The sequence below is a fragment of the Chiloscyllium punctatum genome, chromosome 9 (assembly GCF_047496795.1).
Source record: "Chiloscyllium punctatum isolate Juve2018m chromosome 9, sChiPun1.3, whole genome shotgun sequence".
In the NCBI taxonomy this organism is placed as follows: Eukaryota; Metazoa; Chordata; class Chondrichthyes; order Orectolobiformes; family Hemiscylliidae; genus Chiloscyllium; species Chiloscyllium punctatum.
In genome coordinates, this window is record NC_092747.1 from 121,662,471 (window position 1) to 121,682,723 (window position 20,253).

At 40.8% G+C, this 20,253-nt stretch overlaps 1 protein-coding gene across 1 annotated transcript in view; it reads right to left on the bottom strand.

The window, feature by feature from the left end:
- The window catches only part of cnmd (chondromodulin), a 70,710-nt gene extending 55,065 nt beyond the window's left edge, over positions 1 to 15,645 (bottom strand). The window contains exons 1-3 of the mRNA XM_072578176.1: positions 15,479 to 15,645; positions 14,773 to 14,922; positions 177 to 317 (exon numbers count right to left, since the gene is read on the bottom strand). Coding sequence (XP_072434277.1) covers positions 177 to 317; positions 14,773 to 14,922; positions 15,479 to 15,550 — 363 coding nt within the window. The 5' untranslated portion in view covers positions 15,551 to 15,645. The remainder of the gene's footprint in view (positions 1 to 176; positions 318 to 14,772; positions 14,923 to 15,478) is intronic.
- Positions 15,646 to 20,253: the final 4,608 nt, after the last annotated feature.

Here is a 20,253-nt window from a genome sequence, read left to right on the forward strand (position 1 = left end):
CACTGATCTTATAGCGAATAATATCTAATGAGGCCTATTGTTACAAATGGTTTCAATCAAAAGCAAATAAAATGTAATTCATGATGCTTAATGTACCAGATTATTACGACAGTATACTTATGGATAAGCCAAAAAAAAATGGGTTCTCAAGATTGAAGACACAGTATTTGACTTACAGTCTGAAAATCATGAATCTCCACTGCCTCTTCACTGCCACTTCCAGTCCTGAATGTTTCAAGGTTGTTCTCAGTGTCAATTTCCAGAGATCCATCTTTTATCTTTCCATTGACGCTCATGCTATAATGCATATTGTATATCTGTAAACCAACATTATTACTATGAGGAAATGGTTAAATACAAAGTGCAGAACATTCTGTACAATGCTGCTACATTTGAAAAGAAGAGAGAAAGAGGGATATTTGTTTTTAGTTGAGAAAGCACAAACGGATGTCAGATGGGACTGACTTTGGCCTAATAGAGATGGACTTCTGCTGCCCCCAAAAAGCATTGGAATTCCCTGGCACTCTCATGGATCAAGGAGGATGCAGATAATAAAGCACTTTGAAACCATTCATTGGGGCTTTCAGGAAATTGCCTAATTTCCCATTTGGCCAATTTGGTTCCAGTCACCGCTGCAGTGTGCTGTCTGATTTCGCTGTATATATTTCAGTTAGGCATTAAGCCAAATCCAAGTGCTAAAGAAGAAAATCTCCATAATTTACTGAGTGAAACTTGCTCTCAGACTTCTCCCAAAAGGCTTTTAAACCAGCTCCTATGCAACATACAGCAGATACTCATACAGACAGCTCCTTTATAGTCTCTGTCATTAATGCCATAAGAAAGCTACAATCCATTGCACAGCTCCTGTTTGGTTGCAGTCAAAAATCAAACATCATCAGTGTGGGCAAATGGTATACACAAACCCACGTCAGTTGGTTTTCTTTAGTAAATAAATAGAAATTGGAACTTGCTAAACTAATTAGGGAGGATTAAAAATTATGAAGTATCTTTCAATGCAATGTGGGTAAAGGTGAACCACTGAATTGTTACCTTAATAAAGAGAAAGGTATACTTTGTGGTCAATGCATTATATGAAGGTATCATTCATTAGATTGCTAGGTTAGCATACTTGAATTGTTTTTACCACTTGTTAAGCTGTTGACTAAATAACCTCAGGTTAACATAACAGCAATGTTGATGGAACAAATATTAAAAGCAATTAATTCATTTTTCTGTGCGGTATACTGTACAATGGTTTTGATTCTTCGCAGTTCATCTGAAGCCATCATATGTCCAAATGGCTTTTTGAGAATTGAGCAGTTTCTCAGATAAATTGTAGATGTTGGCAAGGCTGCCCACTTCCATTTATCTAAACACAGCCAACCAGGAAGGTCTATTCACACTGAAATGAAAGGGGGTGGGGGGGGGGGGGGGGGGGGGAGGCAGGGATAATGCAATGTCCTTGGAAAAGCATTTCTTTTACTTCAGAGCACTAACATGACGTCTTCATAGAAGAAAGAGTCACATAAACCAGAACAGATTGTTGCGCATTCAGAAATTGAAGTGAATTACATCAGTTAACAGAAATCAATCATTTCTCACATCAAAAAGGTTAATGCTGAACAAGGTTTCAGATTCACCACTGTTCTCAACACCATTATCCAGATTAAGTAATCAGCACCGGGCTCCATTTATATTTCACAACATTAAATTAAAGATGTTAGTTTTACCACTGTAGTCGTAAAATTCCTTTGAAAGGAATCGAGAACATTTAGTGTGGCATTCATCCAATTCATCGTGAGAGCAAGGCCGTTCACCTTCAGCTCATTTCATACATTCAGATTGATCCTAATGTCACCGGACCATCCGATTGTTCTTTGAATGGTGCAAGCAGTAAGCCTTGACTCTTATCTGGAAGTTTATACCATGTTAATCATTTATTGAGACAGATTTTGACTTTGTCCAATAATGTAAAATAATACGTGCAAACTTGCAACTCCTTCTACATCTGTTTCAACTTGTATTTCCATGCATTAATATTTGCCGATTCCTCATCACAAAGTGGAAGCAAACCTTTTTGTATCCTGAAAAAACTTTTTGATTTCTGTCTTAAAACTTAGCATTCATATGAAATATTTTCTATAATTTTCTCCTTGAATTAATGTTTTGACTTCACTTTTTCCAATACAGTTAACAATCTTCTTTCCCTCAGTAACATCACCTCTCAGATAATATTTCTTTTCGAATGATAAGTTCAACATTCTTCAATTATTGCTCAGAGCCTAGCCCCTTACTCTGGGAATCAGCCTTATGCTGTATTACCTCCAGCACCCGAACATATTTTCCTTTCTTGGTGATAAGAACTAAACACTGTAATCAACATGCATCCTGACAAAAGCAGTATTAAAACTTGACCATTATTCTACCCAATTGATGACCATTTAGCTATATAGTTCAATATCTTATTAGCTTTTGATTACTGTACTGAATTAACTAAGAGTACCCAAATCTTTTTCAACTTAATTCTTAACCATTTTATCACCACTTGTGAGTAAGTTTAGCTATATTTTCCTTCCTGTACAGACACTTACTTTGCTTGCATCAAATTTTGTCTTATTTGAGCTGTCTATTAACAGTACATTGACTAATTTATCTCAACTTCTGAATGCCTCTCCCCACCTGTACCGTTTTAAACATCTGCTGACTTTGCATAAGTTTCTGACTCAGGTACTCGATACAAAAATGACAATTCTCTTCACCAACTTTGAATACCATCAGCCCACTCCCCATGCCAATTCAGTTCAACATAACTACTGTATTCATTAATTTAACCTGTTCCATATCCATACTCTAAAATTGTGCATACCTTTGAATTCAATTATTAAAATCACATTTTGAAGGTCACAGTGCACCATTCATTGAACCTACTTCATATCTATTCAAGTAGACATTCTCAAAGAAGTTAGAGAGATCCATCAGACTGAATCTTCACTTCTGAATTCACACTGGCTACAATTACATAACTAATTGTGTACAGATGATACTCAAGGAACAAGGTAAACAGCTCCACTATGTAACAAAAAATTGAAGACAAATGTGTGACTGCCTGTAAATATTTGATGCCCATTTTGAACATGGTAACATAACTTACTTCCAATTTTCTTATGCATTCACCGTCCAGTCACTCTCTCCGTGATTATTAATCTTCAAAATCTCTTCGCTAGCTTCTTTATCTATTCTGTGCGAAATACAATCTACTCAAGTTATGAATTGAATCTTATAGGGGCCTGAACAGCAGGGGTTATGGAGATATGCATGGCAGAACTGGGTGACGAATGAGGCAAGGCCTATTTCAATGTCAAGAATGTCTTGTTCCATCTTTTATGGTTACTCCAAGCAACCAGATTCTTCCTAGTAAGTAGCAAGATGTCAACTGACAAGGACTAATACTTGTTCAAGTTGTAAGTTTGCTCGCCGAGCTGGAAGGTTTGTTTTCAGACATATCATCACCATACTAGGTAACATCATCAATGAGCCTCAGGTGAAGCACTGGTGTTCAGTCCTGCTTTCTATTGCGTGTCTTGGTCTGCTAAGGTAGATGATATCATTTCCAGTTCTTTTTCTCAGAGGTTGGTAAATGGGGTCCAAATCTATGTGTTTATTGATGGAATTCCAGTTTGAATGCCAGGCTTCTAGGAATTCCTGTTTGTGTCTCTGTTCAGCCTGTCCTAGGAATGGATGTGTTGTTCCAGTCAAAGTACGTAAGGATACTAGTAATAGTGGATCATGTCTTTTGGTGGCTAGTTGGTATTAGTGTATCCTGGTGGCTAGTTTTCTGCCTGTCTGTCCAATGTAATGTTTATTATAGTCCTTGAAGGGTATTTAGTAAATGACATTCAATTAGCTGGCTGTTGGTATAAATTTCACAAGAGGAGGAGAATGACAACAGACACCCCTTCCTGGAATGAACAATTAATGGAGAACTGCAGACCAGCACCTACAGGAATACAACACACATAGATCAGATACTTAACTAGAGAAGCAATCATGCAAGCACCCACAAACAGAGCTGCATCAGAACATTATTTAAATGGGTCACAACACACTGCAACACCCAGGAACTATAAGCGGCAGCAGAAAAATATATACAGCGTATTCAAGAACAACGGTCCCCAATAAACATAGCCCATCGACTGTTAAACAACAAACTGAAACAAGTAGATACAACACACCCAGAAAGCCTAACCACACTATCATATATCTCGGAGATGACTACCGGACGACTCCGACCCCTTGGCATCATGTTAACCTATGAAAGAGCTACTGATGAACCTAAAGGATCCGATAGCAACAACCAGCAAAACAAATGTCATTTACAAAATATCATGTGGGGACTGTAACAAACACTATATCGGACTGTCAGACAGGAAACTGGCCACTGGGATACACGAACACCAAATAGCCACAAAAGACATGACCCACTATCATTAGTATCCTTACATACAGACAAAGAAGGACAGCACTATGACTGGGACAATACACCCATCCTAGGACAGGCTGAACAGAGACACAAGTAGGAATTCCTAGAAGCCTGGCATTCAAACTGGAACTCCATCAATAAACATATCGATTTGGACCCCATTTACCAACCTCTGAGAAAAAGAACCGGAAATGATACCATCCACCTTAGCAGACCAAGACACACAAATAGAAAGCAGGACTGAACACCAGTGCTTCACTGGGCGCTCACTGATGATGTTACCTAACATCGCAACAAAACATTTGAGAACAAACCTTCCAGCTCAGCAAGCAAACTTACAACCTGAACCTCAACTTGGGCTACAAATCTTCTCAAAAATCGCAAACTAATACTTGTTAAGTACCTTGTTAATGACCACTCGCTTCATTAATATATATCCTCCCATCTTATCAAGCTAACCAAATGAGCTAGATATGGGGGAAACCCCAATTGGAAGTCAGAGCGGATACCCAAGAGATTCATCTCGAAGCTTGTGTGAATTACCTTAGTGTTGGGAACCAGACACCAACATCTCAGGGATGCTCCATGGACACTGGACATATGCACCCCATAGCCATGGACATTGGCATCCAATATGTACAAGCTTCTAATAACCCTCATGGTATATCTTTGATCTAATTACTGGATGCCTCTGCGCTTCAATGCTGCATGGGCAATGGTGATTACTGTATTGCAGCAGGGAAACTGTGGAATTAGTTACAATGTACACAGGACTGGGACCAGGCTGCATCTTCATGCTGTCCACTTGTTTTCATACTGCTGACCTTTGTGATGATGCTGCTCCTTTAACAAGGTTAAATTGTCCTTGGCTTTTTCTTCCAAGAGGTTGTAAAAGACACAGACTCCAAAAAGTCTACATTTGAAGGGTTTTAGGGCCAGTTTGATTATAGCTAACAGATACTGCCCTCAGGAAAAAGGCTTTTAAGGATTTTAAAAAAAACTCTTGTGCAGTGAAAGGGGGGGTGGCTAGTCCTGCCAGCTTAGCTTTACCCTAATTTGGTTTGATTTGGCTTTGGCAGTCTGTTGTGAAGCTGCTGGACCCAAGAGAAGCAAGTCCATGCTGACCCTCTCTCTCTCTGGTTTCTCTCCTGTAAGACTCTGTGTTTGATTTTACCTTTTGTGCCAAGGGGTGTTTATGGGGATTGTTGCAAGTATTAGCAACAACATCATTTGGTTGGTATGACCTGCTGGGTTTTCAGATTGGAAGACAGAATAACTTAACCTTTCTCTTTTGTTTGTGTTTCATTTGTAAATAATGTGTTTTGTTTAAAACTAAGTGGTTGGACTTGCTGCATCTCTCCTGGAATATCCACTGCACACCTGCTTAAAACAACCAGCAAAGTTAGGGTCTGGGCTACCTTCCTGAAAGGTTTTGAGAGGGTCTGGCCTAGTCCATAACACCTAGAATGTATCCCTCCCTGCAGATCCCTTTTTGTGCTTTGCTTCTTCAGCTATAGATATTAGGCTGATATTAACAACATGGCAAGACAGTAGTAAGTGCAGACACAAAGTCAGGAAGCTTGTCATTACTATTGGCAGGACTCAGCCAAGTCAAGGAGGATAGCCTTTGCTCAGGGGTTCGGTAATCTGATCCTAGTGCAGGCCCTGCTCGGGCTGGACAGAGTCAGGATCCTCTTCTCATAAGGGATGTGGAACCAAATGGTGGGCAGCCAACCATCGGTCTGGACCCTTTCTGCCCTACAGTGTGCAGTTTACCTTCTGGAATATGAGAGAGACGAGTGTTCAAGCGAGATGAAAGTGGGTGACACAACTGTTACTTTTAATGCTGGTGGGATGGTGGCGAGAGAGAGAGAGAGACAGAGAGAGAGAGAGAGAGAGAGAGAGACAGACAGAGAGAGAAGTCAGAGAGGACATGCGCGCAAGGTTAGTTGGAAACTGGGGGAGGTGGCAGTGAGTGGGGGGAGATGTTGCAGATGGAAGTGATGGAAGTGAGTGCGAACTTTGATAGGAGGTGGGTACTGTAGCAGAGATAGAGTGAGCCTGAGGCACCGTAAAGAATGTGCTGGAACTTAATGTGGCGGATGGTGGAGTGGAGACCATTGACCTTCACCATAGAGTGTTGCACATTCTTCCAGACAGCAGAGGGCGCACTGACTGGATGGCAACCTCAGACCAAGCTGGCATGGTTTGGTGTTGTGGCTTCCACTGCTGGTCCTGGAGAAGGAAGTCCTTCATTGGCCTGTGTCCAGCAGGTCTGTGCCAAACAGCAGGTTGCCAAAATCCATGTACCCCTAACCATCCCTACCCCGTATTTGCCATATCTCAAACAAATGTCAGCAACTCTGTGGGGTAGCTCCAGACTAAGTGCTTATTTGGGTGAGAAGGAGGACTTTAACAAAAAAAGGTGGCATGAACTCAAGAGATGTGAGCCAATTCCAGGATATACATAGAATGGGGAGTTCTTCCAGGAACAGCAGGCAGCAAGATGGAGTGAAAATCGGCTGAGACACATCAAAGGGGGATGTGATAGGTAATTAACAAGACAGGTTGGGTATGATCGGGCAAGAGAGCTCACTGGGTCTTGTAGTGACATTTTCCAAAAGACTTGACAACTCTGATTAAGACAAAAAAAAGAGGTCAGATTCAGCCGTAGGAATTTGCTTTAAACCCAATTAACTGGATTCCCATTTTTATTTGTAACACAGTCTGATTTTACTTCAGATATATTGGTTTGGGGGAGCACATGTTCTTCATGATTCACTTTGTGCATATTTAGAGAAAGTAGCCATTTGGAACATTTAGTACTTCATACTCAGGAGGAGTTTGAGGCACACTGCATCTTTTGTGATTTTCACACCCTCCTGTCATGATGCAGAAATATACATTTGAAAATTCTTCTGCTTAGCTTCAGCTATGACACCCATCATCATTCTCCAGCCCAAACACTTGTTTTTTTCTAATCACCTTCACTGCAATTTGTGTAACCATCCTCAGGAAACCCTTCTTTCTCCCTTTGGCAGTTGTACTTATCAATTTCCCTCTTACTCATTTTTAACTTGTTGCTGATAATGAGAGGGACATATGTGGTTATTTCAGTTGGGGATGTATTTATCCTGCATAGCCAATTATGTTGACATTGAAATAAATTCCCTCCAACTATTTGCTTTGTTGTCTCATTTTATTCAATGAATGTTTCTCTTCTCTTCTCTCCCCCCCCCAAAAAACCTCTGAGGTCAACTCTAACAACAAACTAGAGCAAAAGAATCAAAACAACTTGTGAATTTCAGTAATAAACAGCTGAAACTGGTGCAGCTGAGGGTGGCAGATCTATTATGGAAATAACATATCTCCTTTCCTTTTTGTTTAGTTTGGACAGAGATTAAAAAGGGTGATACATAGTCATTGTAATAGTGATAAATAAATAATCTTTAGTATACACACACACACAGAACTGAAATAACTGCACAGAGACCAGTAACCAGTCACCACAAAACCCTTTGTACACTGTACATTAGCTATGGCCAACCAGCTTGGCCAATCAGTCCCCATAAGGAAGAGATTCTGAATCTCCTATTTATATGTATTTCTTCACAAGGGCTCAGCCCAAACACCAAAAAACAGTGAAGACACATACAAAAAGAAACAAAGAAAACTAGAGTCCGAGGGGTAAGTCCTGCCACAAAAATCAACATTGTCCTTTTCTCAAAAGTGAAAGAGAAAAGAGTAACACACCAATCAGTGAAACAACAATCCCCTAATGAGAACTGAGTTACACTGAAACACATTGTGCACATCAGGAGTTTAGAAATCAGTCCTCACTAAAAGGATACCAGTTAACAAACTGGCTAAATAATTCAGCAGGATCAGGGATCAGGTTTATTTCTCCCCCCCACCCCCACAGAAAAAAGCAGAAACCAACACCCTGACTGTGGCCCAGCCAGCACAGAGTCAGTCCCCTACATTGAGAAGGCTATGAATCTCCTGGTTATATCTAAATCACCCAGGATGTCCCAATCGGCCCAGGTTAACAACCTTAATACAAGATCTCATTGTCAATAAGATCCAACTGGTTCCAATCACATTATACTTGTGTTTAGCTTTTATTTAATTGGAGCATAATTATTCAAACAAGAGGTAAATCGGAGGCTAGAACCCTAATTTAATAAAGTGAATTTGCAAGGGTTCAAGATGTGAACTGAATTATTTCATGAGGTAATTTGCACTAAGATGCAAAATGCAATTTAAGCATGAGCAACCTAGATCAAGTTATCATAGTCAGAAAGTATAGTTATTAGAAATAATTCAAAAATTTTGTTCAGTAGTACTCTTGCTGAAGGCATTGTTACCAAATTAAAATTCTAGTTCCGGTTAACAGCAATAGATTATTGTGATAATTCTTATTTGTGAGAAAACATCGTAATTGTGCTTATGAGTACAGAAAAGATTTGACACTGAACCACGTTAGGCAGATGACCAAAAGAGGTAGATTTTAAGATTTAAAAAAAACTAGATGAATTTGGAATTATGTTCAGCATGGACTGGTTGGACCAAAGGGTCTGTTTCCACGCTGTATGACTATATAAAGAGGTTACAAGTGAACACTGCATGTGTTTGTATAGACATAAAGAACTGGGAACAAATCTCTACAAAGGACACTGAATTGTTAGATCCAAAAAAAAATTGCTCCGATAATTTTTGATATTCCAAAATTCCTTATTACCATCTGTATGAAGAATAATGTAAAGTAAGCTGGTCTTAAGAATTAAGATTTGCATCAAAGTCTGCAATTATTGCCTTCCTTATTTGTCACTAGATTTCAGTGGCCTTCTTTTGGAAGGCAGGGCACAAATGATTAGTTATGTTAGGATGGGTACTCAGGCATATATAGGCCACAGTAAGATGGTAGGTTTTGTTTTTAAAAGGATATTAGTGAAGCAGTTGTGTTTTTACAATTGTATCATGGTCAGTTTATCAATTCCACGTTTTAATTCTAGATTTTTTGGAAAGGAATTTAAACTTTCAAATTGCCATTGAAAGAATAAAACAATTTCATGAAGATATGAGCAGGTCATGAGATTGGAAACAGTAAAGGACGACCATATTAATGAAAAGAGCCATTCAAGCAGGAAGAAAAGCCAGCTGGAAAGGAAAATGAGAAGCAAACATTTATTCTCCAGAGAACCATCTGATGAATTACTGATGAAAAAAAATTAGGGAAACAGGGGATAAAGTGAACAGACATTTTGTATCTGTGGAGAATACAAATAACACAAGTTGTTGTGTAGCAAGAAAAGAATTGAGGGAGGAACTTTAAATAATGACAATCGTCAGTGAAAGGATAGTCAGCAAGTTATTAGAACAAAACACTGATAAGCCTCCAAGTCTTCACCTTGTAGTGCTAAAAGAAATGGCTTTTAATGTAATAGATTCATTAGATTCAAAATTTCCAGAATTTGCAGATTCTGGAAAGGTTCCATCGGATTGTAAAATAGTAAATTTAACTCCTCCAGTCAGGAAAAGGAGAAATACAGAAAGTAGGAAACTACAGACCAGATAGTTTAACATCTGCCATAAGGAAAATGCTGGGGTCTATTATTGAGGAGGATATTGTGAGGCATTGAAAAATCTCAATATGCTTAAGTGAAGTTAAAGTGGGACTGTTTGATTAATTCATTAGGACTCCTTGTGGAATTAACAAGAAATTTGGGTAAGAGGGAACCTGTGGACATTGCATACTTTGATTTCCAGCAGTTGTTAAATGGCTGTATGAGCTGTCAGCCAATCTTGTAACGAGCAATTCTCTGGTTCCAGCAGATCCACCCAGAGAAGGGACCATTGCAGCTCGACCTTTAAGAGTTTAATTTGGCACATGCCATGATCAGAAGCTTCAGTCTTCAGGGTGGACAAGACACAGAAGTGAGTCATAAGGCTGATTGCTCCTCCCATTAGAGATTAAAATGATTTCTCACTTGAACCCAGAACCCCTGCCACACTGCTGATAAAATTGCAATGAAGATGGGGAGAGGGAGCTAAGCAAGAGGAAGAGCGCCATATCAGGGTGCCCGATTTTACAGCCCTGCTCGAACCTGCCCAATAGATTTCTTGGCATTCCTAGTCTTGGATGAGGGTGAAATCCTGCCACAAGAATTGCATTATTACATTTATTGAAGTTAGAGAAGATGAATGGATAATTATTAGTTCAATCAATCTAGAAATAAAGAAACTCAAACCATGCCAAGGACAAATGTTTTGAGGATGGTTTGTAACTGGGATTCACACTGAGTGGGCAATGGACAAGACAGACACTATGCCAGTCCCTTCCTTGTCGTGGTCCTGATGGTTTTCAGTGACAGGCTGTAACTTGGCCCCTGAAACTCCCATCAAGCATCACGTCAGGCTACTCAACCCTTGCTACCAATTGGTACAGAACAACTGACTTCAGCTCACACTATAACATTTTAGAGGTTCAGAGTTATTGACTCAGTGTAATTTTCCCCCTTCCTGAAGATGAGGAAGATGGCAAGATGGGCAAATAATCGAGCGAGTTGACCCTGCAGAGTGAGTCATCTTCTCCTTGCCACCTTCGCAATAAAGCACTGGGCAAGAACAGCCATAGGCAATTTCCTCAAGTTGCTCACAACTACAGGCCATTAGATGATTAATTGAGGGCTACCGAAGTGTCTCACCTCACTGACCTAATTATTCACCTTCCCAGGAGGTGAGGCATGTGGTTGGTATACCAACTGGAATACCAGGCCTACTGTTTGGGTCAGGGGCTTCCATTTGCTCCAATCTGAGGCCAATCAGTCACATGGCAGGAATGGGAGGTGATGACTGAGAGTCATACCTCTCTGCTCTTGCCACTGAGCTTCCCTCTTCCCACAACTCTCACCCTGCAGCACATAAAGGCAAAGAAATGATTCAGCTTCTTGCTGCTGATTTCCTGCAGACCAAGCTTCCAACAACACAGGAAGTCTAATTGGTTAGCAGCTTCTGGGAAGGTGGGACTTCAGCAGCAAGACCTGTGATACTCTGAGGCTCACCAGTTAGCTCTTAAACTGATGGAGAGAGCTCGTCAAATCGCACTCCAGCAATGGAGTTACATAGAACATAGAAAAATACAGCGCAGTATAGGCCCTTTGGCCCTCGATGTTGCGCCGATCCAAGCCCACCTAACCTACGCTAGCCCACTATCCTGCATATGCCTATCCAATGCCCGTTTAAATGCCCATAAAGAGGGAGAGTCCACCACTGCTACTGGCAGGGCATTCCATGAACTCTCAACTCACTGAGTAAAGAATCTACCCCTATCATCTGTCCTATACCTACCACCCCTTAGTTTAAAGCTATGCTCCCTCATAATAGCTGACTCCATACGTGGAAAATAATTCTCATGGTCAACCCTATCTAAACCCCTAATCATCTTGTACATCTCTATCAAGTCACCCCTAAACCTTCTTTTCTCCAATGAAAACAGCTCCAAGTGTCTCAGCCTTTCCTCATACGATCTTCCTACCATACCAGGCAACATCCTGGTAAACCTCCTCTGTACCCGTTCCAGTGCCTCCACATCCTTCCTATGGTATGGCGACCAAAACTGCACACAATACTCCAGATGCAGCTGCACCAGAGTCTTATACAACTGCAACATGACCTCAGGACTTCGGAACTCAATTCCCCTATCAATAAAAGCCAGTACGCCATATGCCTTCTTCACAGCACTATTTACCTGGGTGGCAACTTTCAGAGATAAGTGCCACAGAAGACACCCATTCTCACATTTAGGGTAATTATAGAATCCTTGGCCTTTGCACCAATGTCAGAACCATTCCTCCAAGCTATCCTGAAAGCCTACACACTTATTTTTCTTGAGCCCAATTTCCTTTTGCAAATCTTATTGATTCTATTGCTGTGGATAGGATTCTGCTTTAACCATGCTCATAAGGTTACCTGTTTTTGGTGAGTGCACAAGCTTTGTGTGAATAAAAGTCCAAAAGGGGTGTGTTCAGGTTTACTGTTGCTGATTTCATTGCCTCCTAGGAGCAACTGAAAACCCTCCTCCTGTTTGTGACGACAACCAATGTCCACTTCCTTGTGGTTTCAGACAGTGCTACCCCAAAACCAGGAGGAAACATGTTGATTTTGATAAAAGTTCACACACAGGACAAGATTACGGTTAGCATTTATTGTCCAGATGACAGTTAAGAGCTAACCACATTGCTGAACTGAGTCTAGATTAGAGCGATGCTGGAAAAGCACAGCAGGCCAGACAACATCCAAGGAGCAGTAAAATAGACATTTCGGGCAAAAGCCCTGCCCAAAACGTTGATTTTCCTGCTCCTCGGATGCTGCCTGACCTTCTGTGCTTTTCCAGCACCACTCTGATCTAGATTCTGATCTCCAGCGTCTGCAGTCCTCACATTCGCCTACATTGCTGAACTGCGTCAGCCATCACTGAACTGAGCAAGACCATAGAAAACTGGAGCCAGAGTAGACCATTCAGCCACTCTGCCATTCAATATGATCATGGTCCAACTCAGTTTCTTGAAAACATTCAATGTTTTGGCCTTAACCACTTTCTCTGCTGGAGAATTCCCCAGGCGCACCAGTTCCTGGGGAAGAAAATTTTCCTTATATCAAATCTGAAATGGCCTATCCCATATCCTTAGATTGCGATCCCTGGTTCTGGCCTCCTCGCTCACTGGGAACATCCTTCCTGCATTTACTCTGTCTAGTCCTGTTAGGTCTTTTACAGGATTCTCACTTTTTGTTTCTAAACTCCAGTGAATATAATTGTAGAATCCCTTCACACGCCAGCTCTGCCAACCTCCAGAATCAGAGGAGGTAAGGCTGGCGGGCTTTCCTGGCTTAAGAACAGCAGTGAACAATATTTATTTGAAATTACAATTGACATTAGGCCAGAACTTTAGCTTGGGGCTTTTAAATTACTAGTGACATTGCCACAAGCTGCCAGCCTCCTCAATTAATATGCCTTTGTCAAGAGCAGAAAGTGTCTGTCCTCGAGAAAATATAAGTATTCATTTCTGGCCCAGCAGAAAATCTTGTGTTCACATTCTGCACAGACGGCCCACAGAGCAAACTCTTATATTGATGGAATTTCGCACTATAAAAGAACAGCCTTGTCTTAGCCTGGATTCCTAAATTCTTCTGCAGGAGCCTTGGCTCAAAACAGTTTATTTTACTAGCTTCTGAAAATCCACATTTACCTTGAATAAACCAAATACAAACATTGGGAGTCTTCCTAGCTCAGTATTACTTTTATTGCAAAATGACCATCATATGTGGCTGTGTTTTGGAAGTGGGAAATGCTACAAAATGTTACGGAACAAGTAGCAGTGCATACTTAGGGTTAATCTTAGGGTAGGATTAAAGGTTGGCACAGCATAGAGGACTGAAGGGCTTGTACTGTTCGATGATACTTTCCTGAAATTCTGAACAGCTTGGTCACCAGCATTTTCTAAAACCTCTCATCCCCTTCTCACTTCGAACCCCACTGAACAAAACCTGGACTGACATTCTTTATATACACACCAACGGGTTCAAAAACAGTTTCTTTCCTGCTTATTGGAGTTCTCTAACTTCAAAAAGTGTTGATCTTGTTTTGTAAACTGCATGCCTTGCTCTGAGCACCCTGTGATCGGTGTGTCCTTGTCTGCTATGATCTTGCCTGTACTGGTGGCAAAACAGAACTTTTTACTGTCCCTAGGTGCATGTGAGTCAGGAAATGTGATGCTGGAAAAGCACAGCCAGTCAGGCAGCATCCGAGGAGCAGGAGAGTGTCGATCTCTGGAACATAAGCCCTTCATTAGGATGCTACCTGACCGGCTCTGCTTTCCAACACCACAGTTTCTGACGCTGATCTCCAGTCCTCACTTTCCCCGGGGTACATGTGACTACAATAAATCAAATCAAATTTAAAAAGGACCACATCTCGGGTCACTGCAGCAATGTGGATCCACCCAAAAGTTTCTAAATTTGCAAAATCAATGAAGCAGCTGGTATGGGGATTTGGGCAGGAGACTGCACAGTTAACTGGTGCTAGTGGGGATGCACTGGGAGGAGATTCTGTGAATAGAAATAAACAAAAAAGGTGATGCACACCAGCCGGTCCTATGCAGCCAAGAGACCACAACAGTCTTCCAGACAGACAGCTTGTTGCCTCAAAACCCAACCAAGAGCCTCTGACCGCTTTCACGTTTTCCATTCGCAGGCACAAATCAGATAATGCATTCGGGGCGCGAGTTGCTTACGTTTTTGTCATTGACCTTCCAAAAGTAGAAAGCTCCAATCGCTCCGAGGACTAGCAAGGCAGCTCCGGTGATGAGGATCACGGCTCCGACCTTGAGCAGGCGCCCACTCCTGCTGCTGCTCCCGGGGGGTGTCACAGCCACCGCGTACGCCTTCAACACACACACACAGCAACACTTTACAAAGCGGGCACCTCAAAACAATTACAATAGACACACTATACAACTAGCAAAGAAACGCCACAGCCCCTTCCTGAGACCATGACCTTTGGAAAGCAGATTGCATTATAAATTGATCATTAGAAAAAAGTTCATTTTATTTAAAAAATTCCTCCAGACAAATTTTATTGGACCCAATCCGATGCAACTGAACAAAGACTGCCGGATAAAACGGCTTCCGAGCCTAGAGACCCGGGTTCACGTCCCATTCCTTCCAGAAGTTGATTAGAAAATAGATTTTTATAACTGGTTATTATTTCATTACTGCTTGTACTGATCCCAGAATTTTAAAATCCCTGGCCTTTTGAAAATAAGCACTTTTTTTCTGCAATTAAAAAAAAACGACCAAAACCGATGCTTTTCAATTGCTAATCAATCCATTTTCTCGTGATAATGTATGGACATTTCTAAAAGGTTTTTAGAAAGTTTGGACTAAGTGTGCATCGAGGTTAGTTTAAAGTGCCAGTAAATTGAGCATGAAAAGACTTACAGGCGGGAGGCACTGCTCCAGGTCGGCTGGCCCTGCCAGAGCTATGGGCACTTTTTCTGATGTTTCTACCATGGTGTCAGCTCCGCACTGACCCTCTGTGTAAAAGTTCAGTCTCCTTACACTAGGCAACAACGTGCTCTGAATACTTATAATCCCAGCCGTTCCCCCACTGCTCCCACATAGAACACACACACCTCACTCACCACCTCGCGTCATTTCCTTCAAGAACAATTCACTTATTTAAGAATTTGAAGAGTAACTCTGTTACTCCTGCAAGTGCAAGGCTTAATACACTTCAGTTAAAAAAGACCCCATACCTCAATATTTAAAATAAAAGTTATTTTGCACCAACAGAATCACAGTATCTCATTAGTTCCAGGAAAGAAAGTGAACAGCAGTTACATTGAATGAAGTGATTTTGAGTATTCATTCCACCCATTACTTTACAGGAGGTGGCAATTTAGTTCAACTTGACATTTATTTGTGAGAACACTCCTATTTCCAATCTCTCTTTCTTTAGGTTAGATGTCAGCTGATACCAGGTTAGAGTCCAACCGGTTTATTTGAAATCACAAGCTTTCAAAGTGCTATTTCTTCCTCAGATGAGGTGGCTTCACCTGACCAAGGACCAATGCTCTGAAAGCTTGTGGTTTCAAATATACCGATTGGACTATAACCTGGCATTATGTGATTTCTGACCCTGTCCAGCCCAGTCCAACTCTGGCACCTGCACATCAAAATTTCTTTTCGTGCTGCTGTGGCATCCAATTCTTCGTATCAAATCAGCCACTTGTGCCAGCCTGCCATTGGGTGTAAGCAGAAGAAGTAGCACAGCTCATTCTAGTATTTCTTTCACCCAAAGTCTACACATGTGCATTCTCCAGCAGAGGCATCAGGAGCGTCAAAGCAATTGAAAGTTTCCTTCCTTCGGGTAACAACAGTTTGAAACCAAACAACATGAAATAATTCTATTCTGGATTAGTGGTGCTGGAAGAGCACAGCAGTTCAGGCAGCATCCAAGTAGCTTCGAAATCGACATTAACTGCTGTGCTCTTCCAGCACCACTAATCCAGAATCTGGTTTCCAGCATCTGCAGTCATTGTTTTTACCTCGATGAAATAATTCTACTCTACTCCTTGGTTTGCAAAGCTTCCCAGTCTGTATAGTTTCTTAATTACAGTTAGATTTTATTGTCACATGTAGTCAAGTATAGGAATACATGAGTACAGTGAAAAGTGTACAAAGTCATCATTCTCCTGGGCCATCTTGGTTACAGTCACAACCGTTGGTTCATATACCCATTCATTCACTAGAAGAATTCTCTGTAACAACATTTTGTTTTTTATCAAATTACTTTTGTTTCTAGCTATATTTAAACTAGACAGATTATTGGTCTGTGACACAACTGTCAATGAAAACTGAACATTGATCTGGTTAACCAATATTTTACCAATTTTCAGCTGTAGAGATTTGACCTTGATGATGATTTAATTGTATATCTTCCTTTATCTGTGTATTTGTTGAGATTTGAAAGTATAAACAGATTAAAAGCAAAATCCATTTGGTGCACAGGAGTTAAAAACACCTTGTTAACTGGAACTTATTTGTGATACATTCACCCCAAACCAGGAAGTTGTAAGTTCAAGATCGATTTCAGATCTTTGAGCATATCATCGCAAATGACGGTTCAACGGAGTACAGTACTGTGGAAATGCAGGAGAGTCAGAGACACTGTCTTTCAGAGGAGACATTAGACTGAGGAATTATCTTTTCTTAGGTCATTATAAAAGAACTCATAACACTACTTGTGGAAGGTAAAATACCTTCCCACCCAGTCCTGCTGAGTGATTGCATCTCAAACAACATCCAAAAATGGTGTAAAATAAAATGAAACCAAGCATTTTTGTGAGATAGCGGTAGTATCCTAGTTTCAATTTTCATCTGATCTAGAGTTGTGGAGGAAAACCTCCATCAGATTGATTAAAACAAACAATAGAGTGATTGCTGTTGAAGCAGTTATCTTGCTGTGTTCACAATCCATCATAAGGACCATGTTGAACGTTGTTTATAATCTGTCTGCATTTCTTGAGCAGAGTCAAGTTGTAGGACTCTTGTGGCACAGTGGTAATGTCTCTACCTTTGGTCCAGGAGGCCCAGTTTCAAGTTCCATCCACTCAAGGCGTGTCATAACACATCTGAACAAGTTGATCAGAAAGTAACTAGTCTGAGCTAACCAGACACTAAAGATGTTTGATCTTTTCAACCTGTGCCTGGAATATCCACAACATATTGTTTGGTTTTTAGTCTATTTGTCTTAATCTTCACTGTAGAAATGTGTGAGCACTGTTGGCAACTGTCCACCACAGTTACTCTGTACCTGTTAAGGGCTTAGTCTGCAATTAAAGAGCAGTAGAGGCTAAAATATTTTGAGCTGGAATTTGTTTATAAAACAAATGAAATGTGAAAAGAAAGTATGCGATTAATGGGCATATGCTACAGCTCATTTTTGGCTGTTTTCCCATTAGCTTCCAACAGCATCACACAATTATGGTCCCTTTAATTTTCATGAGACTTCTGCATTCACAAAATAATTGTCCTTTAAACTTACCACATACTTACCAATGATCCAAAACTGTGCCGCAACAGGACAACTCTGTGTTAATAAGACATCCCCTTGTTTAAAGGTAGGTAATCTTCTACGTCGATGTGAATGGGATGTGGAAATAATGTATAACAGGGCACCTTGGATCAAAGTTAATTTGTGGAACTCCTTCCTTAATGAAATTACAGAATTGTGAAATGAACTGCTCAGATTCTGAAGAAGGAAATGTAAGTTGGCACAATGGATTCAATCTCATACAATATTGAGAAATAAGAAGAAAATTAAAGTTTTGATGAAGAGAGGGAGAAAAGAGAAACCTCTCACAACAATTTAAACTTGAAGGAATAAGACAACATTTTGTTTTGTGGCCAACTGACCTCTGGTAATCATTAACACTTGTTAAAAGGCCAAATAGTCTTTAATACCTGGTGAATTTTCATACCTACAGTGCAAATACAGAAATTCCATGGCACTCAATGAATTTGAATGATTAGTCAGATGCAATTGGAATTGCAGTTAACAGTAGAGTGACACAGCTCTGACCTCGCTTGATTCCCACACTTGATCTGGCTTCTCCCTTGGCCTGAAGTTACTCCAGGTCTCGTGTATCAATAACAGTATGTCCCGACAGTCTCGCTGTTTTGACATGTATTTTTGATTCACAAACGGACTCTTGATGACATGAATAATTTTGTTAATAATTGCCAATCAACACTTCTGACTCCTAAAGTGAACTATTAAAATGTGGAACCTCAAGCTTTCAGACAATGAACAAATTGAGATCTAATATTTGTTTCATTTGTGGGCGGCATGGTGGCACAGTGGTTAGCACTGCTGCCTCACAGCGCCTGAGACCCGGGTTCAATTCCCGCCTCAGGCGACTGACTGTGTGGAGTTTGCACGTTCTCCCCGTGTCTGCGTGGGTTTCCTCCGGGTGCTCCGGTTTCCTCCCACAGTCACAAAGATGTGCAGGTCAGGTGAATTGGCCATGCTAAATTGCCCATAGTGTTAGGTAAGGGGTAAATGTAGATGTAGGGGTATGGGTGGGTTACGCTTCGGCGGGGCGGTGTGGACTTGTTGGGCCGAAGGGCCTGTTTCCACACTGTAAGTAATCTAATCTAAAAACAGTTGGAATTTTAAAAACTAAATGTTTATATTTTATCTTAATAAAACAGAGAACTGCTGAGGCTGGAGATCTGAAACAAAAACAAATTGATGGCGAAACCCAGCAGGTCCACAAGTATCTGTGGGAAGAAATCAGAGTTAGCCTTTCCAGGTCAGGTGACTCTACATCGGAACATCTTCAAAGCTGATCCAGTTTTGAAAAGTATCTGTCTGCCTTCCTCAGATGATCATGATAAGACCATAACACCACAAGACATAGGAGTGGAAGCAAGGCCATTCAGCACATCGAGTCAACGTCGCCACTTAATCATGGCTGATGGGCATTCCACTCCACTTACCCGCACTCTCCCTGTATCCCTTAATTTCTTGCAAGATCAAGAATTTATCAATCTCTGACTTGAAGACACCCAACATCCTGGCTCCACTGCGCCCCGTGGCAATAAATTCCACAGTCCCACCACTCTCTGGCTGAAGAAATGTTTCCTCATTTCCATTGTAAATTGACCCCCTCTAATTTTAAAAGCTGTGCCCATGGATCCAAGTCTCCCTGCCTGACGGAAACAACCTCACAGCGTTCCACCCTGGTTTGAACACATACCTGCTCTGAATTTAAACTGCATTTTTATGAGAAGCTGTTTTCCTAAATATAAAGGAAATTATTTATGGTAACTTGAAGTTTGAATTACATTTTTATAAAGTGAATTGCTTAAATATTAGATCTCAATTTGTTTCTGATTAACCCATGTTTAAGTTGTAAATCTCTTTAGAAAACACATAGAACAATTTATAGTAGTATTAAGATTCTTTAAAAATTAAAGCAAATTGCATTCATAGGTTTTTCTTAAAAAAACTTTTCATTCGAAGGAATCAATTTACTTTGAGTTCCTCAAAAGCTGAACATAATTGATGGAAATATCCATCAGTATTTAATGCCTGCAGGGGGCACTGGTGGGTAGAGAAGTGATTTAGTAGTTAGAGTCAAAATGTGGGGTGCTGGAAAAACGCAGCAGGACAGGCAGCATCTGAGCAGCAGGAGAGTCAATAATTC